At 39.2% G+C, this 23252-nt stretch overlaps 1 protein-coding gene across 2 annotated transcripts in view; it reads right to left on the bottom strand.

The window, feature by feature from the left end:
• Positions 1 to 13090: 13090 nt before the first annotated feature.
• CRYZ (crystallin zeta) overlaps positions 13091 to 23252 on the bottom strand; it is a 26586-nt gene continuing 16424 nt past the window's right edge. For both annotated transcript variants that reach the window (XM_002715917.5, XM_070076969.1), the window contains exons 6-9: positions 19441 to 19590; positions 15520 to 15621; positions 15331 to 15426; positions 13091 to 14213 (exon numbers count right to left, since the gene is read on the bottom strand). In XM_002715917.5, the coding sequence (XP_002715963.1) occupies positions 14052 to 14213; positions 15331 to 15426; positions 15520 to 15621; positions 19441 to 19590 (510 nt within the window). In that variant the 3' untranslated portion in view covers positions 13091 to 14051. The remainder of the gene's footprint in view (positions 14214 to 15330; positions 15427 to 15519; positions 15622 to 19440; positions 19591 to 23252) is intronic.

Below are 23252 nucleotides of genomic sequence, written 5' to 3'. Positions count from 1 at the left end.
ACACTCCACTTTTGATCCAGTTCTCTGCTAAACATGCTGGGAGAGCTGTGGAGGATGGCCCAAGTCTGTGGGCCTCTGCTCCCATGTGGAGACCTGGATTAGGCTACTGGATTTGGCCTGGCCCAGCCCCAGCCCCAGCCATTGTGGCCATTTGGGGAGTGAACCAGCAGATAGAAGATCTCTCTCTCTCTCTCTCTCTCTCTTACTCTAGTTTTCAAATAAATAAATACTTTTTTTAAAAAATGAAGATGAATAGAGAATCTCCCATCTGATGATTCATTCCTCAAATGCCCACAAGAGCTGGGGCTAAGCCAATACAAAGCCAGGAACTGGGAACTCAATCCAGGTCTTAGACCTAAGCACTTGAGTCATCACCTACTACCTCCTGGGATGTGTATTAGCAGAAAGCTGGAATTAGGAGGACAACTGAGACTGAAACACACACCAATATGGGATACAGGCATTCGAAGTGACATCTTAAGTGCTGTGCCAAATGTTTGCCACTGAATGAATGACATTTATTTGAAGTATTTGTAAAAATTTTTAGTCAGACTGGCAAGCTAGAGATTTTCACAATTTACCAACCACTTACTATGTGACAGGTAATGTTCTCTACTTACTATAAGACAAAAGACTACAGACACATCACTGAATAAACAAAACAGCAATGGGAGTCAGATAGAGCAATGGATAAATGTAATCAATCCATTCATCTGACTTTATTTATTGAACTTTTAATGGAAGAAAGCTAAATTTTCCAAAGACTGTCTATGTACTATACTTTGTGCAAAGGTATAAAAATTCATTTAATATTTTTATAACAATCAAATAGGTAACTATTACCCCTTCTTTACAAACAAGGAAACATACTTTCTGGAGCCACCCTGCCAGGGCCCAGTGTTGCCACACTAGTGAGATAAAGCCATCTAACATTACAGAGTTTAGAAAAGCCTTCCTGGTAGACATAAGGCCGATGGGAAGCCTTCAAAAGTAATATGTTAGAATTGGAGGAAGAATGGAAGTAAGGCATGCTGGCCTGAACAAATAGCATATGAAGACTATTCTGTTATCATTTCTATGGAGAGAAGCATAGCTCTTTTGTGCCCTTTTTTATTAATAAAGTCCCTTAGATTTGGGCTCTCTGAATTAGTTACTAAAATATCACAAAAATAAAAGATATATATCCCACTATAAACATGACAAAATCAGTTAATAGATTATACAGTTCAATAATGCAATACAAATACTTAGTATGCAGGAATTACATATAAACACAAGATTGAGGAAGACCTAGTATTCTAGATTTTAACAAAAGAGATATGATTGCCTATAAACAACATTTTCATTTCTAGTATATAATTAAATAACTTATGTAGCAATTAAATTACATGCCAATTAAATGGAATTGCAAGCTTTAATGCAACAAGTTAAAACAAGTGGAAGTTATTACTGAAGCACATCAATTGATTTTTTCCTACTAGGTTGAATTAACATTTTAAAAATTATTTCTGACCTATGTATGCATGTTCAGGATTTAAGATATAAGTTGAGTTAGGTTGTTAAAAGGTATTTTTTTGTTTGTTTGTTTTGCAAAGTAATAAGTTTTAATTGGGGGTGGGCATCTTTTAGAATGGAAGGGATAGGAAGAGAGTGCCCAGTCACTTGGACCAGAGGAAAGCAAGGTTACATGGTTGAATGGAGAGAATACACCTGGGCAGGCAAGGCGGGCAGCTCAGCAGAGAGCAGAGTAGAAGTTTTAAATGTAAAAATTGAGTAAGCTTAAAGGCAGAGTCTTGTTTTATTCAAACAAAATAACAAAGAAAATGTTTTAACAGATTAGTTCCAAGTTTTCAAAATTCTGTTTTTTTCCCTTATCCATGGAAGGTGAGGTGTTCTTTTTTTTTTCACTTTGATTTCTCATGACTTTATTTTTTTTAACTTTTATTTAATGAATATAAATTTCCAAAGTACAGCTTATGGATTACAATGGCTTCCCTCCCCCCCATAACTTCCCTCCCACCTGCAACCCTCCCCTTTCCCACTCCCTCTCCGGTGAGGTGTTCTTTGAAATAAGATGTCAGGTACTTAGAGCTGAGCTTTCAGAGCTGATAACACAACTTTTCCATACTTGATCCAGATGTCAAACATTTACTTTATAATTAATCTACAAACATGTATACTCACCTCTGTGTGTTCTTCTGTGATGCAATTTAAATTTCAAATTAAATATACATATAAGGAGTCTTCAAAAAGTTTGTGGAAAATACATACTGTGAAAAGTCTATGGATTTGAACATTTCTGTACCAAAAAACTTCATCTTTCTTTTTAAAGAGAGTCAGAGTTATAGACAGAGGGAGAGACAGAGGAAAAGGTCTTCCATCCACTGGTTCACTCCCCAAATGGCTGAAATGGTTGGAGCTAGGAGCCAGGAGCTTCTTCTGGGTCTCCTATGTGGGTGCAGGGGCCCAAGCACTTATGCCATCTTGCACTGCTTTCTTAGGCCACAGAAGAGAGCTGGATCAGAAGAGGGGCACAAACCAGTACCTATATGGGATGCCAGTATCACAGGCAGAGGCTTAATGTACTATGCCACAGCCCCAGCAACCAAAATAAATTCATCTTTTAATTCCATTTCCATGAACCTTTGAGGCACTCTTAATCATAGATACATATAGATGTATATGCAAATACGCATATACTAAAAGTGAGAGAGAAACCTTTATGAGTAAACCAAACCTTTATGAGAAAATCAAACCCATTTTTACCATCTTTCATTTAGTAAATATTTGTGTGCCTGTCCTCTCTGAGCAACATTCTAGCTCTTCTCTCTCATCCCAGTTGGCCTAAGTTTCAGTGTAAAAATCATTAAAAGAAAAGATGAAGATACTCATTCCTCCTGATTAACAACCACTGACCATACTAAGTTTCATCCATCCCATCTTTGTCCCTATTGTGTGTTTTATAGCAATTTGCTTTCACTCATGGTCTGAGTGACATCTGATAAAAAGTTATTCCCACATCCCACTTATCTTCCAAGGGGAAAAATGTCTTGCTCATTTTCTAAATATTGCACAAAAATGCATATAGATCATTTTCAAACTAACCAAATTATCAATTTCCAGATTTTCTTGATGAAAGGGTAACAAATGAGGGAATAAATGGCATGAGCAGAAGTAGAGGACAGAGAATGCTGGGTTTCTAGAGCAAACTGAAGGGGAAGGTGGATAGCAGTCATTACAGCTGATGGGCTCGAGCTCGAGTTTATGAAATGAAGTGGTAAAAAACTGAAAATTAGAAGTAGATTTTGGGTTTCATGAGTTATGTTCCAATGCATTGATTTTTAGAAGGATGGTAATCAAAATAAATAAGGATATTCTAGTGACCAAACTAGGTCTGTTGGAACATGAGGCTCACTAAAGCTATTGGACTGAGAGGCAATTAAGGACTCGATGAGTGAAGGGACTGAATGATGTCAAAGAAAAAGTGCAAAGAAAATGAGAGAAAATGTTTGCTCCTGTCTGAATGTTTGTGTGCCCCTCCCTGCCCCAAATTCACATGCCAAATCCTAACCCCAAGGTGATGGTACCAGTAGATAGGGTCTTTGGGAGGTGACTAAGTCACAAGTGCCTGAAGAGCTATGCTTCTACCAAGTAAGGAAACACAAGGAAGTGCCATTTATGAACTAGAAAGTGTGCCCTCACCATATGTTTGTGGGTGATCCTATGCCTGGCTGGAAGACTGCCTGCCTAGCTTATGCCGGAGGTCAAGAGGGCATGGCACACCATGCCCCCCAGGAAAAACCCTGGTTGAGGACTCAGCACACTGAGACTCACAAATGGCCTGAATGCTGGCAGGTGGCAGTGCCCCAGGCACATTTCCCCCACCCCCACTTCCTGTTGAGGGGCCTTGTAATTATCAGCTTGATAAACAGCTCCCAGATGTGTCCCAGACCCCTAAGACCACCTGGAAGGCTACATGGGTTATGTGACCTTCAAGCTGATTGGAGAAGCATAGCAGTGCCAATATCTGCTTTATCCTATAGAATAAGTGTTGCTTCCCTGAGCTAGCTACTCCCCTTTGCCTTTCCTATCAAAGCTAATGACTAATTGCTAATAAATGGACATGTTCATCAAAATTGTCTCTGGTGCTTCTTGTTGAAGAACACCATCACCCTACAATTCAGACAGTGTGAACCTCACAGGATGAGCTCACAGATGCTGAATCTCCTGGTAACTTGATCTTGAAGTTTCCAACATCCAGTATTTTGAGAAACAATATTCTCTTGTTTATAAGCTACTCAGTCTAACCTATTTTGTTGTAGTGACCCAAATGGCCTAAGACTATGGTTTTAAATCACCTTTAGTGTGGAAGCTGATGTTTTCCCCTTTCTAACCACTTTAGAAAGGTTGGGGACCTGAATTTTTCTATTCCTTACCACCTGGAGTTTGTGAGAAGGGCAAAATAGGTCACGACAAGAGCAATAATAATGCAAATATTATTTCAGTCACTCTGGGGCCTGGTTCAGGGCATACTGTTCCCTAAAAAAATCTTTCTCCATGTAATTATTGTGGGCCTGGGACTATCTAAAGTCGACTTTCCCTGGTCTTGCAACTTTTGTCTTACCTCTCTGCTTCTCCAAGCACTCAAATGCGGCTACTTCTCCACTATGAACCCTAGTCTGGACTAAGGACTCAGGAAAGAGAATTGAGAACAATTGCTAAATTTGGTATAAGTCATCTTCATTTATTGAGAAAGAAATACATGAAAAGGAATGGATTTGTTATTGGAAATAATCTTATTTGAGACATACTGATTTTGAGAATTTTATGGAACATACAAAGGATAACAAGACCAGTCTAATATATGGACTTCAGGACATAGATCAAACTGAGGCTAAAGGTTTGAAGGTCATTAACATACAGGTGTTATCAAGGCCTGGGCATGGATACCAGGCAGAGTGAATGTGTAGAGGAAGATAAAAGTCAGAAACTAAAGCATGCCGACATTTACTAGGTGAGTGAAAGAAGAGATGCTTGCAAAGAAATCTGGGAAGGGTTCAGATGTACCAGAAGAGTGATGCTTTTGAAGTCAGGATGGGAAAGAAATTGAGATGTTTATATTTTTAGGGAGAGGATGAAGATACAGGATTCAGAAGATAATTGATCAAGAAAGGTTCATGAAGACATCAAAAACAATGGGAAACAGAGAAATTGTGCTCAGTGAGAAGGAGGGCCATTACTTCCACAGGAGCAGTAGAATAGAACAAGAAGATGCAAATGAATTTATGAGTAAATAGGGTTATTAGTTTCTTCATTGTAAAAAGTACAGATAAACTGCCTGCCATTGAGTAGAGCAAAATTCTGGAAAATAGTGTTACTTATTTGGTTAACCAACAAGCTGACAATAAAGAAGCAAAGAATTCCATCTACTTAAGAGTTTCTGTTTATGTGAAAATATACTTTGATAGCTATAAAAAGAAACATAATCTGAGATGTACTTAGAAGCCATGGTGATAGGCCTATAAACAAGACTAAGTGAAACCAGCTAATAAACTCAAAAGCTACTCAGGATGAGAAACTGCAAGAATGTAAAATCTCAAATTACATGGATAAACTGTGAAACAGAATTATGTTTTTAATTCTTAAGCAAAATAATATTTCACCAAATAATACATGGATACAATTTTGTTAAAATGCATTTGTCACACCCACTAAAAGTTCTTTGATTAGAAGTGATGCTTACAATTGGATTTCAAAAGTGATGCTGCAATCAAAACCGTTATCCAGAACAAATTGATAACTCTAAGTTCATGAGTTAAGCCTGAGAGTTCATTACTAGAGATGTAAACACAGTTTTCAAGACGAGCCAGTTCCTATCACCTGAAGAATATTTATCTTTTTTTAAGTAAATGGATAGTTCAAAAAAATAATTTAACTTCAAAAACAAAAATAGAAATAAACAATTATGATTCACTTAGAGCAAATTTAATACAAATAGCACAACAGGTTTTTTTTTTTTTTTACAGAGAATGTCATAAAAATAAATTGTAAGTTATCAACACAGATAAGAACTAATTCTGAAGGCACAGACATACAATTACTGAGGATTTAAGATAAGATAAATGGGGCAGACACTAAGCCCAGTGGTTAAGAGAACTACATTCCACATTAAAGAACCTGTGTTTGATTCTCAGCTCTGGCTCCTGACTCCAGCTTCCTGCTAATGCAGACCTTGCAAGGCAGCAGCAGTGGCTCAAGTAATCGGATTCCTGAAACCCACACGTGAGACCTGGATGGCGTTCCTGGATCCACAGCCTTGACTGCTGCAGGCATTTGGGGAATCAGAAGATGAGAGCTTTCCCCACCCCCTTCTCTCTCTGACTCTCAATAAACTATTTAAAATTCAAGTTAAATATAAGAATCTTGAAATTTAGAGTAATTCCTATTTATTTTTGATATTACTCTTTTTAGATCTAATATTATTTCTTATTTAAGAAAGTGTTTCTTGTAAACATAATTTATTTACTGACTTAATTGTCATAATTAGATTCTTTTTTTAAGATTTAGTTGTTTTTTTTTGTTTTTTTTTTGTTTTTTTTTTGAAAGGCAGAGTTACAAAGTGAGTGAGTGTGAGAGACAGAGAGAGAGAGATCTTCCATCTACTGGTTTATTCACTAAATGATTGTAAGGGCCAGGACTAGGTCAGGCTGAGGCCAAGAGCCAGGAGCTTCTTCTTGGTTTCCCACATGGGTGTGGGAGCCCAAGCACTTGGGCCATCTTTTACTGCTGGATCAGAAATGGGGCAGCCAGAACTCAGACTGGTGCCATATGGATGTTTGTGTCACAGGAGGTGACTTAACCCTCTGTACCACAATGCTGACCCCATTATTAACTTCTTATTAAAAAACAATATTTGAGGGAGCAGGTGTTCAGTGTAGGGGTTAAATGCCACTTGGGATGCCCACATGACACATCACAGTGTCTTGGTTTGAGTTCCAGCTTTGCTTCTGATTACAGTTCCCTACCAATGCGCACTCTGAGAAGCAGCACATGGGGCCCCTGTCATCCGTATTAGAGACACAGATGGAGCTCTGGGCCCCTGTCTTTGGCCCATCCCTAGTTGTTGCAGGCATTTGCAGAATGAACTAGTGGATGGAAGATATCTCTTCATCTTTCTCTCTCTCTTTCAAATAAAAAATGAAAGTAAGTTTCTAAAAATAAAATAAACATTTCTAAAAATAAAAAGTATTGAGGAAAATATTTATAATGCCTAATACTAAAGACAAAATGCTTTGATGAACACCTACTAGGCATCTTGAAATGCATAAGTAAACACAATTACAATTAAATAGAAGAGGAATTATTATATATATTGTATATTATATCATAGTTCTTTTTTTTAAAGATTTATTTTATTTATTTGAAAGAGTTACAGAGAGAGGTAGAGACAGAGAGAGAGGTCTTCCATCTGCTGGTTCACTCCCCAGGTGGCCTCAATGGCCGGAGCTGCGCCGATCTGAAGCCAGGAGCCAGGAGCTTCCTCCGGGTCTCCCATGTAGGTGTAGGGTCCCAAGGACTTGGGCCATCTTCTACTGCTTTCCCAGGCCATAGCAGAGAGCTGGATGGGAAGAGGAGCAGCCAGGACTAGAACCGGTGCCCATATGGGATTCTGGAGCTTCAGGCCAGGGCTTTAACCCGCTTGTGCCACAGCGCTGGCCCCATCTATAGCGCTTTTTACTTAAAATTTCTTAGTTCTATGTCTCAAATATTTTTCCATGTCGGGAATTGTAAATGTGTTTTATTATAAAAGCTACATTTATTGCAATATATGGATTTATTAGCATTTAAACGCTCAACTGTTGAGAATGTAGGTTGTTTCTAACAACCTAAACAACTGTAATGAAAATAGTTTTGACATATGTCCATATAGACATGTCTAACTCTTTAGGATAAATTCCTGCAGTGGAATTAAGGGATCAAAGGAGAGTCATGTGTTTAAATTTACATTGCCCATCCACCCACCAGAGCAGAAACACATTTCTCTTGCTAATGGAATTGTACAACCCTTTCTGTAACTTTGCTGATTATAAGTATTTACTCTTTCTTTAAAGATACATTTATTATTTATTTACTTACTTATTTTTATCTGAAAGGAAGCAGAGCAGCTGGGACTTGAACTGGTGTTCCAGTGTGGTATGCCAGCATCAGAGGAAGCACCTTACTATGCTGTGCACACGCTGCCTACCTTAGGAGAGTTTCATAATTTTTTTTCATAAAGGTCCTGTGTATTTCTTGTAATGCGGTCATTTAGATTTTACTGCTTTTTAAGTTGATTATTGCAATAGTATTGCAATTGTGAATTATATTTTTTCCATTGTATTTCTAACTGATCACTATGGATTTATATTAATTTTGCATATTTGGCCATATTTCTGAACTCATTAGCACTTTTTTCATGTATTCCCTTGCATGTTCTAGCTTTGAAGAACATAGCTTTGAATAATGACCTGTCTACATGCTCTGTTTCTAATGTAATTATGTGAAATTTTAAAATTTTAAAAGTCTTATTACTCTTAATGTTCATTAATTTTGCACAGATATAATTAGCAGAATCAGTGAATAAACAGCTCTTTAGCTCAGAAAAGTTTTACTGCTTCTTTCATTTTCTCAGGCTTTCTTTTGGGGTCACTTCTATAATATAAGGCTGAATTTCATTTGCTTGTTGTACTATCATATTTTTTATATTTTTTTCTCTACATTTTTGGAAAGTTGTCAAACTTACCCTCATGATTGTGTAAGTTCTCTGTACTATTAGTTATGCTCATTTGCACTTCCTATGGTAATTTGCATTTGGGATCCCTTGTTTTGCATGTTTTTAGCACACTCTCTTTACATTCCTCTCGTTTCTTTCAGTTTATGCTTTCCTTAAGGCTAACATGACAGAGTCTTTATTTAAACACTTCATTGTTCAAAACAGAGTTTATTATATAGTCATTATCTTGTTTGATTCTTTAAACTCTTACCCTTCGCCCCACCCCAAAATATTCCATATGAGAAAACTGGGGCTCCATATGATGAAGTAATTTGCCTGGAATTCCATGGTTGGTCAGTAAAAAAGTGAAGACTAAAGGCATATCTGTTTCCAAAACTCATGTTCCCAACAACTATACCATCAGTTTCATATGCCCACGCACATCTTCACTCCCTGTAAAAGAGCTCAGTTCTTTTCAAATCTGTGCCAATGGTGAGGTGACCTCTTAGATAACTTGTCAATCTCAGTGCCTACTGAACTAAGATATGCTCCAGCAGTAAGTAACTTGACTCTGCTAGAGACAGACCCTCTTTGTGCAAGTGTTGTACTGTGCATTCTCCTGCATTTGTTCCAGCCCATGGATTCTCCACTCTCCAGCCTTGCAGTTCCTTCTCTGTGATGACTGCATACCTATGGAGGCCACGTTCCCTGCCTCCTAAATCTGCAGCTGCACCTGGTGTCTCTACAATGCATGTGAAAGCAGGCAGCTGAAGGTATTGTGGGGGTGAGCATAGACCTAACTCTGCTTTTCTCAAGAAACGCAGCTCTTGTGTCTCAAGTTAGAGGCAGTGACTTGAGTTGAGGCTTTCTCCTACCTAGTTTCCAGCTACTTTGGTTCATTGAATGGCACTGAAATTAAAAATTGCCAATCAATTTTGGCACAGGGTCTCTTCTTGTTTCTTGCACTGTTTTGGTCTTTGTGGGTATTTTTACATTAAATTGGGAACGAATAAAGCAAGGCCTGCTAACCTGTGATTATGTTTGTTACATATATGTTCAGTGAGCATCTGTATCACGAATGTTTTGGGGATCTGCATTAGATCAATTCTAAAAGAACATAAAAGACTGTTGCCATCTGTTATTCTGGATCATTGACACAGACCAAAGTGAAGCCAGGTTTCTTTCTGTAATACAACATTTCCTCTCCTCAAGTTTAAGAAATTCGCACAATATGAGTCCTATAGATGAATACAATTGTCATATGTCACTTTTAAAGTAACGTTTTCTGAAAGCACTGGACAAAAGTGAGTAGCAGCAGAGGTGATTAAGGACTGAGCTGGGGTGTCTCTCTGTGAGCTATGCTGGAGGAGACCGAGAGGGCCATGACAAAGTGACCTGATAGATTTTGCTGTTTCTGGGAGTCATCTTGTTCAGAAAATAAAAGGCTCTTCAGGCTATAAATTCTGGAAGCTCTAGCTCCCATATAATTTCTTGCCTCAATAAAGCTGAGTTAAGTACATTATAAAATGCTGGATTTTTTCCTTGCAGAAGCACCCAAGTTACATTTTTACCTCTATGGCTAAAGCTACTGTGAATGGAGAATGCTAACATACGTACAAGAATTAAATGTGTAATTGAAAATCTCAGGCCACGCTGACTGCACCTCCCATGTCCCCATGTCACTCCCTGAATTTTATGTGGCAGTATAAAACCATGTTTTATTTGTTTACACATTATCAGTTGACTTTAAATAGTTCCCTTCAAAACGAAGGCCTTGGGCTGGCACTGTGGCGCAATGGGCTAGGCCACCACCTGACACTGGCACCTGTATTAAGAGTATCTATTTGGGCCCAACTACTGTGCTTCAGATCCAGCTCCTTGCTAATCTGACTGGGAGGGCAGCAGGCTATGGGCTAAATGCTTGGGTCCTAGCCACCCACATGGGAGACCTGAATGGAGTTCCAGGCTCCTGACTTTGGCCTAGCCTAGCCTCAGCCTTTGTGGCCATTTGAGGAGTGAATCTGCAGATCAAAAATCTGTCTTTCTTTTCCTGTCACTGTGCCTTTCAAATAAAATATTTTTTAAAAATACCAACCAGCTTCATCTAGTGAATTAAAAGTCTCACAAAACAAGTTCCCCAGAGAAAGAATAAGTCTGCAATGGAAACACAGGCTACCTGTTTCCAGGCTACCCTACAGATCTCTACCCACGGTAGCCCACAACTGCATGAGCAGAGATCTTCAAATAAATGTCTTCAGCACGCTCTGTTTGCCTGGAGACCTCTGTCGATCTACTCCCTCATCCTCTAAAATGGTTACTTGACTCTTGCCTCTGTCTACTATAAACTCGATGATGTGGACTATGTCTTACATCTCTTTGTATCCTCAAATTCCAGCAGGGTGTCTTCTCAGACTTTCAGTACTCAACACACATTTCTTGAAGTAATGGATGAATAGAACATCCTCTTCATAAAAGACTGTCAAGTCAGGAGATAAGTGACAACCCAGGCAAGGATGATCCATAGGGTCAGGAACTAAGAATTCCAGGCAAAATGAAGCTGGACAGCAGGCAGCTCAACTCCTGCAGAGGCCAGAGGCACAGCAAGTTTGTGGCTTTAATCAATAACTTACTTAAAAAAAAAAGCCTCAGTTAAAACGATATTTACTTTTCTGAAAAAATGTGACCTCTGGTGGTTTAACCCTTTTGGGTTGAGGGTGGGCGATCAACTTGATCTCTAACACGTTGTCTTAGCCCATTTTCTGTTGCTATAAAGAATACTTGAGGTTGGTTATTTGGGTTCACAGTTCTGGAAGTTCAGGAGCATGGAATCAGCATCCCCTCGGCTTCTGGTGAGTGTTGCATGCTCTCCATGCATGGCAGAGAAGTACAGGCACAAAGGAGTACATGGAAATAGAGGGGGCAGGAGTTGACCTGCTTCCAAACACCCAGTCTCACGAGTGCATTCCTATGAGAACAAATCCAGTTCCATGAGAAAGACATGAATCCTTCTGAGAAAGCTTACCTCCCAATATTGCTTCACTAGGAATTAACCTCAACATGGGTTTTTGTGGGGAAAAGCCATATTCTACCCAGAGCCCATATGGAGCAATTCTAGGCCACACAGGTGAAAGCACATAGGAGAAAAACTCAGAAGGCTAAAACATGAAATAATGCTTGTTTATTTACAGGTTATTTTTCATTTTAGGTCACAGGCAGACACAAGTGACTGTGTAGTAGCCCTACGGCTACTGCCATCTATCAAGTAGTAAATGTGGGTGGCTGAAAGTTGGGACAAAAATTAGAATTAGAATTACAAGGATATCTCTGCATGAAAAATGCCCAGTGTTACATAATTACAAATATGGTAGTTCATGCATAACTCTTGCATAGTTTTACCTTTGAAAACTGAATTGCAACAATGGATTACAGAGTGCTAAAACTCCATAGAAGGCAAAGATGCAAACAGATGTTACTGACTTACAGAATAATTATTCCTTTATCTTTTTTTGATGGGAAGTGATCCTCCAATTTAAGATGCACTTAAAATGCTAGCCATAGAACGAGGATACAACTTTTAAATGTTATTTATTTATTTATTACTTATTTGAAAGGCAAAGTGACACACACACACACACACACACACACAGATCTTCCATTCACTGGGTTCACTCCTCAAATGCCTGCAACAGTTGGGACTGTGGCCAGCTGAATCCAGGAGCTAGGAACTCCATCTGAGGCTCCCAGGTGGGTGGCAGGAACTGAAGAACTCGGACCACAATCTCTTGCCTCCCAGAGGCATTAGTGGGAGGCCAGAATGGTGGCAGAAGTAGGACTTGATCCCAGGTACTCTAATAGGGGACGCAGGCATCCTAAGCGGCTGCTTTAACCACCACACCACAAGGCCTACCTCAACACTTTTTTTCTAAATACTTTCCAAAAATGTCATTTTATGGGATAGTTAACATGTTAAAAAACAGCAAATCAACTTGGAAAATGATAATAGCAAAAAGACTAATTTCTATGATAGAAATTAACAGTGCTTTCTGCTCACTACTGAAGCAGCATTCCACGTTAAAAGCAGAACTTGTCTTTCAACACAATGAGGCAGGTCAGGTCAATCAACCCTAGAATTTAATGAAACAGGAGGATGGGTTTATATAAAGGAAAACAAAAAAAATAACAACCAAACCTTAAATTGTTGGATATAATATTGATGGCAAAATTTCTAAGAGATCATTCATTTATTTGGTTTAGTTTCTTAGCATAGAAAAATATTAGGAAGTAATGATAAGGAACTATGCAGAAGAGATATAAGTTCTATACACAGGTGAACACAAGTTTTAATTTTCTATTGAATTTATTGGGAATTACCATGTTATAAACACAAAAGGTCATTCTTTTTTTTTTTTTTTTAACATTTAGGCTTTTATTTAGTGAGAGAAATCATGGAAGAGTGAGAGCTTTATCTATGAGAGAGAGAGAGGTAAATCTGGGTTCATACTGTGCACCAGGACCAGCCACATTCTTAATGTGTCAAAGTTGTAAACTTATTAATTAAATAAAAACATATGATTCCCATCATACAAAGATAACTCTAAATCTACTCTGAAAATGTAATCAAACAATAAGAGTCTAGTTGGGGACTGTATACCTAGTACTGCATGAGTATGCTATCCTTTAGGAACAGGTGAGTCATTGGCAACCAACCAATAATACAGTGAATATTCCAATATTTGGGGTAGCAGTTGAAAAACCAATCAACTTGTCCAGACATTGTATATCCCTGTCCTTGGATGAGACTTAGAGATCCAGGTAAGAATATTTTGAAAAAAAGATTTTTTTTTTCAGTCCAGAAAATCATCAGAGCAGATTATGGGCTAATCAGCAACTAAAGAACCTTTATAAAGATAAGGAGGCCTGAAATCACATCTAGTTATTCTGGAAAATCAAGCAGTCTTACCTTGAATTAGCATGTTTTAGTCAAAAATTTGGAATTAATCAAGGATCAGTTAAAAATTTCTAGAGAACACTCCAATGCCAAATGACTACTAACATGCTATCTCCTACAATGATGATTCCTCAATTCAGGATAGATGGCATTACAAAATATTGTGAATTATAAAGTAATTTTATTGCACTGCCTCTGCTCAATAAAGAAATACCATGTTCAAGAAATTCACTTTCTCATATAAGAAATGCACTGAATAAAATGAGTGTTAACGAAAGAAAAGATAGTGTGAATAAAAGTAGGGGAAAGAAAGCTGCTAACTACATAGGAAATTCATGGAAGAATAAATCATCACAAGAGGAGAATCATTTTTCCAGTAGTCCCAGTATTATGAATGATATTTTCGTGAGCCTGTGCTGCTTTGTCCAGTGGATACTGAGAACCTATTACAGGTTTCAACCATCCAATTTCTATTCCGGCTTGCAGAGCTGCTGCAAACTGCTGAAATTCCTCCTAAGGTAGGAAAAAATTATGACTTAATTTTCAGAACTATTAAAAACTTCAGAATCTAAGAGTTAAACCACAAAGTTTCTCTTAGAAACATGTAGCTTTTTCCTACTTGTCTAGAACTGCAGGAAATGCTGTACTCAGTAGGGTAGCCATGAGTCCCATTTGCCTGGACAGTGTTAGTTTAGATGTAATTATGTTTAAAGTATAACTAATAGGGAGCTGGCGGCGCCGTGGCTCACTTGGTTAATCCTCTGCCTGCAGCACTGGCATCCCATATGGGCACCAGGTTCTAATCCTGGCTGCCCCTCTTCCAGTCCAGCTCTCTGCTGTGGCCCAGGAAGGCAGTGGAGGATGGCCCAAGTGCTTGGGCCCTGCACCCCATGGGAGACCAGGAGAAGCACCTGGCTCTTGGCTTCGGATTGGCGCAGCTCCTGCCGTAGCAGCCATTTAGGGGGTAAACCAACGGAAGGAAGACCTTTCTCTCTGTCTCTCTCTCTCTCTCACTGTCTATAATTCTACCTGACAAAAAAAAAAAAAAAAAGTATAACTAATAGAATATTTCTTCTTTTATAAAAGTGTTCTGACTTGGAAATGGATAGTAAATTGTATTGTTGCTCTATCATTCACCCACTCCTGTTGTCAAGTACTAGCTATAACATGGACCTTTTTAAAATATTTATTTATTTATTTATTTGGAATATTTAGAAGGCACAGTAACGGCGGGGGGGGGGGGAGGGATAAGAGAGAGAGAGAGAAAGAGAGAAAATCTTCCATCTGCTGGTTCACTCCCCAAATGGCCTCCATGGCCAGGACTGCTCCAGGCTGAAGCTGGAGCCTGGAGCTCCTCCATCTGGATCTCCAGCATGGGCAGCAAGGGCTAAGCACTCGGGCCATCTTCCATGCTTTCCCAGGTTCAGCAACAGGAAGCAGATCAGAAGTGGAGTAGCCAGGACCCAAGCCGGCACTCTAATATGGGACACTGGTGGTGGAGGCACTGCTTACTAGCTCATTGTGCCACAACACTGGCCCCTACAACATCTACTTCAATTTCTGGTCTGCCTGACTAGGCAAAATGTTTCAATGTTTACATTACCAAAATTAAAATCACTTCTTCTCTTACCTTAGTCGAGGAATACAGACTGACTCCAATTATACTAGACTCCTTTGGCATGATGTCCCGTGGGGTTATTTCAATAGGACCTCTGCTTCCAACAATCTTAGGAAAAATAGCAGGTCTGTAGTTAAAGAACACTGAGAAACAGCAATAAACTGTGGCAAAACTTTAAAGTGGCAAAAAGAAAAAACTTACTATTACTCGTCCTCCACGCGACAGAAGTTTCAAGTCATTACTAAGATTCACATTAGCTAACATTTCAATAATCACATTGACTCCTTTCTCACCAACAGATTTCTACATGATAAAAAAAGAGTACAGAGTAAGGCAACATATGAAAACTGTCAAACAGCTATGACAGTATCATATTTTACAGAAACGTATTTCAAATGACATACAAAATGCTACTTTTAAGACTAACAATGCAAATTTTAAAATGATCTAACATAATGTGATGTAAATTCTGAGGTACCAGCTACAAAGTCCACAATGATAAAAATCTGTATAAAATAAACTGCCATAATGAAATAAAGTTTGCCAGGGGTTTTCAGGTGCTAGACTCAATTTGAATATTCTTTCCTTAGGTGAAAATTTTCTATCTTCAAAATGAACTTTCACAGAGAAATAAACAACAAATCAAAAATCCAAAATCCCCAGAAGGCTCCCATTTTTATTAAAAAGAAAAGAAAAAGTATTGACTGTTTGGTGTTGTAGAATTTTTTGTGTGTGTGTATTCAGTTTTATTCTACATGGTTTATAATCTTCTTGACACACTGGTTCTTCTCTTTAGGGATCTCAGATGTTATTTCCCAACATCTAAACCTGGCTCTTTAAGAAAGCTATATGTACTTCTACGTATTTTAACAATAAAGTAGGGAATGAGAGACAAAAAAAAATCCTCTCCTCACTTAATTTCCATTTTAGTAATTTCTGGAGTTTTTTTTTTGAAAAAGGGAAAACACAACTTTGAAATTTGTCTACAGGAAAGATAAAAAGTGAGTGATACTAGCTCAATTTGGGATAATAAAGCTAGAGAACCTAAGGTTTACACTTAGTCACAGTGGTGAGAATAATAAAGAAAAAGCTATTGAATAACATGTCAGAAATGAAACTGATAGGCCGGTGCCGTGGCTCACTAGGCTAATCCTCCGCCTGCGGCACTGGCACCCTGGGTTCTAGTCCCGGTTGGGGTGCCAGATTCTGTTCCAGTTGCTCCTCTTCCAGTCCAGCTCTCTCTCTCTCTTTTTTTTTTTTTTTTTTTGACAGGCAGAGTGGATAGTGAGAGAGAGAGACAGAGAGAAAGGTCTTCCTTTTGCCGTTGGTTCACCCTCCAATGGCCCAGTCCAGCTCTCTGCTGGGCCCAGGAGTGCAATGGAGGATGGCCCAAGTCCTGGGACCCTGCACCACATGGGAGACCAGGAGAAGCACCTGGCTCCTGGCTTCGGATTGGTGCAGCGTGCTGGCGGCAATGCGCCAGCCACAGCAGCCATTGGGGGGTGAAACAATGGAAAAGGAAGACCTTTCTCTCTGTCTCTCTCTCTCTCTCACTGTCTAACTCTGCCTGTCAAAAAAAAAAAAAAAAAAAAAGAAAAAAAGAAAAAAAAGAAAGAAATAAAACTGATAGAATGACGTAACCAGCTTGATGGGATAATTATTAAATGATTAGAATAAAAAATGAAATGAGGCAGCCAGTGTTATGGTGCAATGGGTTAAGCACTCTGAGTGCCAATTCAAGTCCCAGCTATACCATGTCCAATCTAGCTCCTTGCTAATGTGCCTGGGAAGGCAGTGGAGGATGATTCAACTGCTACCCACATGGGAGACCAGATGTTCTTTTTGGCTCCTGGTTTTGGCCTGAGAGCTGACTGTTGTGGCCATTTGTGGAGTGAACCAGTGAATGGAAAATAGATCGATCTCTCTCTCTCTCTGTCACTTTTTTTTTCTCTCTCTCTCTTGCTTTGCCTCTCTACCTTTCAAATCAATAAATCTTTTTAAAAAATGAAATTAAGGCTCCTCCCTAGAGTGACCTGATGAATAGGAAAGTCTATCAGACTGATGGCATGAAGGAATGGAACTCTGGCCAGAGTCTGTTTTGGAAACTAATAGCACACAGTAATAAGTAAAGCCATGGGAATATGACGGTGATTGTGGTGAAAGTCTAGCGCCAGGGAAGATGAGGAACCAGAGGCAAAAAACTCTAGGAAGCACTAATGGTTAAATAGTATTATGAAGAGGAAGAAGACTGGTAGAGAGTGAGGAAAGAAGAGAAAGAGTTTCGAGGCAATATGGTCACAGTCCTATGCTCCTGAAACATCAAATAAGAGGATGATAGAGTCGTGACCATAGACTGACAGTTAGGGGGCTTATCAGTGACCTCTGTGAAGCAGTTTACGTGGTTGGGATGCACAAAAACTGCAATGGGAGGTGATGAGAGTTAAGGAAGTAAAAGCAGTAAGTATTTATGATGTTTTCAAGAAGTCCGGTGATGGTACAAAGGAGAGAGAAAAGGGTTGAGAGAAAAGGCTGAGATAGTTTTTGCGAATTAGAGATACTTAAGCATAAGAAATCAGTGGAAGAGATGGAAGCCACAAGAGCATTATTGCCAAACAAAAACTATATTCTTAAAATACTTGGTATTTTTTTAATCTTTGTAAACACTCTTTTTTTTTATTTTTGACAGGCAGAGTGGACAGTGAGAGACAGAGAGAAAGGTCTTCCTTTGCCGTTGGTTCATCCTCCAATGGATGCTGTGGCCAGTGCGCTGTGGCTGGCGCACCGCACTGATCCGAAACCAGGAGCCAGGTGCCTCCTCCTGGTCTCCATGAGGATGCAGGGCCCAAGCACTTGGGCCATCCTCCACTGCACTCTGGGGCCACAGCAGAGAGCTGAACTAGTAGAGAGGCAACCGGGACAGAACCCGGCACCCTGACTGGCACTAGAACCCGGTGTGCTGGCGCCACAAGAGGATTAACCTATTGAGCCACGGTGCCGGCTGTAAACATTCTTGGGTAATGGTATCAGAGGTAAGTACTGAATCCCAGGTTTCCCGGACATATGACAAAGGAGTGCCTTTGCTCTGTTTTTTGGCATGATCACTCAGTGGTCATATATGCTGACTCATATTTTCCCTCAGTTTATAATGAGCTAGTTTACCAAGAATTCAATATCTGGGAAATTCTTTTTTTTTTTTTTTTATGATTTATTTATTTACTTGAAAATCAGAGTTACACAGAGAGAGTAGGAGAGACAGAGAGAGAGAGGCCTTCTTCCTGCTGGTTCACTCCTCAGTTGGCCTCAACAGCCAGAGCCATGCCAATCCGAAGCGAGGAGTCAGGAGCCTCCACTGGGTCTCCCATGTGGGTGCAGGGCCCAAGGACTTGGGCCATCTTCTACTGCTTTCCCAGGCCATAGCAGAGAACTGGACTGGAAGTGGAGCAGCCAGGACTTGAATGGGCACCCATATGGGATGCAGGCACTGCAGGCCATGGCTTTACCTGCTATGCCACCATGCTGGCCCCAATACCTGGGAAATTCTAATGCTAATAGGAGGAAGTGGTTTGAGGTTTGGCAAAGCAATCAGTATTGGGTAAATCCCTGCTACAGAACAAATAGGGAATTTCACACTCTGCTTGAATTCTGTAATAGGCAACAACTAACTAAACTCTACCCTACCACTTTGGACACAATAGTGTTTACTCTTCCACAGCATCCAGTTAACAAATAAATCTTATCCAGCTTGTCGTCCATGGATAACACACCAAGCATAGAAAATTCACATCATTAGAAATTATATTAACACCTCACAGTTGTAAACACAAAGCTACAACTTTACCTAAAATGTGATTTGTAATACAGGGTACTGAATTTTATTGCTGTAAGATTCTATAAAGGCAATATTTTATGTAATACGCATAAGACAAAAATGGTAGTGGAATTTTAAAAATTAAACAACTCTGTTTTGTAAAGTAATTAAAGCTTTAAGAAGCTCACTAGTGTGAAAACACATATAGATGAAAAAAAACAATCTCAAAAGAGTGATTGGTAAAAGAATTTATAACAAATCATGTAAGTCTCCAAATAACAAGCTTGACTTCAGTAAAATTATAAAAATTTTACCTTAATTTTATCAATGTAATTCACTTCTTTGTGATTAAACACTTCATGGGCTCCATTCTGCAAAACAATCTTCTGTCCCTCCTCAGTACTGGCTGTGCCCAAAACCTTTAAGCCATGAGCTCTAGCAATCTGGCATGCTGCTAATCCAACCTGAAAATGAAAATATAATCCAATAGTTACACACTCTCTTAATTCCTGAAAACACTTATTAAATATATGTAATAAACATATGTACACATATATGTAATGAACATAGAGACTCTTCTAAGGCTTATCTTATCCAGAAGGTTGTAAATGAAGAAATATGAAAAATGGTTAACATTTATTAAGCCCATATAACGTTCCAGGTACCATTCTAAACAGTTCCTACACACTGCTTTTATTTCATCCTCACAATGACGCTATGAAGTAGGTACTGTTATTGTCTCTACTCTGAAGGCTGAAGCTTCACAGTACCAGTAACTTGTACTATTCACACACAGAGGCAGAAATAGGAGCCAGAGCAAATCAGACTGTAGAAATTAAGACTTTAAACCAATACATCGAAACATTTGCATACTTACCTGCTTTAGGCAGAAGATAAAAAGTTTAAAAAAAATACTAACTTTAAGCTTTAATTAAAATAGAAGTACATATATAAGCCCTCTACCATAGGAAAATACTAAATAACAAATACTGAAATAAGATATTCAATAACAAATGTAAGGCCTCCATCAGAGATGGGGGGATGTGGGCAAATTAATTAATTCATCCATTTGCTGCATACTTACTATTTACTATATGTTAGATGCGGTACTTAATGGATGAAATTTACATAGTAAGGAGGGAAAAGATAATCAACATATGAATAAATAAATGAATAAAATAAACTCAGAAAATACTAAGTGCTAAGAAAAAAATAAAAACAGCTCTTGGGTTACAAAAATACAAAGAAAGGGGCTATTGAGGTCATCAGAACCGGATGCTCTGAAGAAATGGGGCCTGAAGGAAGTGAACAGTAAGTCACGGGAGTGTCTGGGCAGCCACACGAGGTTGCTTTAGGCAGAGGGAATGGCCATGGCTAAGCTGATGAAGGGGGAATGTACTTTGGGTGTCAGAAAGGCAGAAAGAGGGTCAGTGTGGCTCAGGGACAGAGTACATGCAAGGAGAAGATGAGGCCGGAGAAGTAGACAGGCCAAGTCATGTAAGGACTCCAAGGTAAAGATAAAGGCTTTGAATTATATTAACAGCTATGCACAACCATTGGAGGACTACTGGAGGGCTTAGACAGGGGTAAAAGTCACACTAACTACAGGTGAGATACAAGTAAGTTGGGGGAGGAGGCCAATGTGAGCAGGAAAACGAATTTGTAGCAAGTGTAACGGTCTAGGTGGAGACAAAGCTGGCTTGGAGTAAGGTGGTGGCCCTAGGAAGATTAAAAAGAGATTCAGATATGATTTTGAGGTCAGCTGATGAGACTTCTTCATGGGCTGAATGTGGCAGGTGAAGAAAAGAGGAAAAATCAAGTTGTCTCCTTACATCTCTGGTCAGGTTAACAGGGTAGATTCACTGGATGGTTTCTAAAGGTGTGAAAGCCTTAAGAATACATGGTGAATCCGCTGAGCTCCATAGTGCTTTCCAAAGTGACAATGTTCAGTAATCAGTCACACATGGGCACGGAGTCAATGAAGTTCGGAGTACAAGATATGAATTTGCGACTCCTTATCTTACAGATGGCATTTAAAGCCATGGGATTGGAAGAAATCACTAAAAAAGCCAGATAAATGTGCTTGGTACAAAAGAGAAATGAACACCATTTGGGAACAGACATAAAAAATCAATTATTCAAATAATAACATCCTAGGAAATACAAGTCTGATTCCATGCTAAACAAATGGTACAGATGACTGCCACACAGGTTTAGAGCTGAGTTTCTCAAACCGGGCACTGCTGACACTTTGGGCCAGATAATTCTTTGCTGTTGAGGACCTGCCTGCACACTGAAGGATGTTTGACAGCGTTGCTGGCTTCTACCCACCAGATGACAGAACCCCTTTCCCTAACTGTGACAAGTAAAAATGTCTCTACAGACATTTCCAAATGCTCTTTGGGGAGAGGGTGTATGATGCAACATCACCCCCTACTAACAACCACTGATTTAGAGGAAGGATTGGTTTGGGCAGGACAGAAAAGATTAAAATGTAAGATGATGATAGGGATTAATTAAGGTTGTAACAGAGTTACAGACTCCTAGGCTCAAAATGGACCTTATAGATTGTTGGCACAGAGTGATGAGCCTGAACTCAATAGGGTTAGGCAGGGATTTGTTTAACAAAACAAGTAAATACAGAACTAACTCACTGTCTGACAAAGGAGAGAGACATAATTTGATGAAACACAGTGCACCATGGGGTCAGCACACCTGACTTTTGCTACCTAAATCTCCAATTAAGAAAGAGTAATAGACATTTAATAAAAAGCACATTTCAAACTAAAGATTTAATATAAACATATCCCCTTATGCTCTAATTGCCTCAAAGGGGCACTCCATGGCTCTTTCAAAGGCAATATTTATTCTACTCTTGTCAACATGTAAAACAGCAATCTTCTTTCAATAGATTTTGTAACATTATGTGGTAACTATTTTTTTCCTACTTATTTTGCTAACACCAAAAATAGGGCACTCCCTACCAACATATCTAGATAATAGCTCTGTTCGTAAATTCCACATCACTTTAAACATACAACATAATCCCAAAGGAATTTGAATTAAATGAGGACAGAAAGCACAAACAGAAAGCAAGGCAAAACCCAACACTCTGTTTTCCTCTGATAGGCTAGGGAGGATCAGAAGCACTCCACACACCAGGTCGCCAGCCTATCCCTGCCAACCACGGATTTAACAAATGCAGCCAGCTCAGAGAACAGTGTGGATTTTACCTTTATAAAAAAAAAAAAAAAAGATGATGTTGAAGTGACTGGGCTTTTTACAAGAAGGTAACGGGGAATAAAAAAGGATTTTCTTTCAACTGTTTCCTTCCTACTGAAATCTTTCTCTTTTATACAGAAAACAAGGCTAGTCAGCTGAAAGCCAGAGCAATTTAAATAAATGCATGTATTTGACAGATCTTCAGTTATTTAACATGAAGTTTCAACCAAAAACACTTTCTTTGGTGAGGCTAAACAATGGGTGTTTTGGACAAAGTGTATTTGTCATATGTTCTCAAGTCTCAAGAAAACAAATCTTGATCTTTTTTAGCAAATAGTCTGATGTGTGAAACCCTTCAAAATTGATCTATTTGAGATCCAAAGGAAGTCAGGTGTGAAATCTTGTGATTCATCTATCCAAAGGAACAGAGAGAGAGATGCTGGACTGAATTGGCTGTATTGCCTGGCCACTTTCAGAGGTAAATTCACATTTTCAGGGTAATACTCACTATTCAAAGGACAATGTACCATTTAATAGTCCATTTCTTTCAATCTACTCGTCAGAATACACAGTGCTCTAAAAGGGTTAACCAGTTTCCTCCAGGTGACCCATCCAGCCCCAGGCCCTTTATTTTAAAAATGTGAAATCTCGTCTCCAAAATTTCTAAAGCCTCTATATGCAGCATAGAGGTCATGTGGATTTCTTGTTAAATTCCAACCTCAGAGCTGTAACTTTCCCTCTAAGCTCCTCAGAGGCAGATTGGCAGCCAGTTTCTTGAAGAGGTTTCTGACAGGCCTGCCGTTGGGTGATTTCGGCAAAGGGCTCATTTTATAAGCCTGAGCCCTCCCCTCACTCCCTGACATTAGCATTTTAAGCCATGGGTTGTGGCGTTAAGGACACAGCT

Source organism: Oryctolagus cuniculus, chromosome 7 (assembly GCF_964237555.1).
Source record: "Oryctolagus cuniculus chromosome 7, mOryCun1.1, whole genome shotgun sequence".
In the NCBI taxonomy this organism is placed as follows: Eukaryota; Metazoa; Chordata; class Mammalia; order Lagomorpha; family Leporidae; genus Oryctolagus; species Oryctolagus cuniculus.
This window is presented reverse-complemented; position numbering and strand designations above follow the sequence as displayed.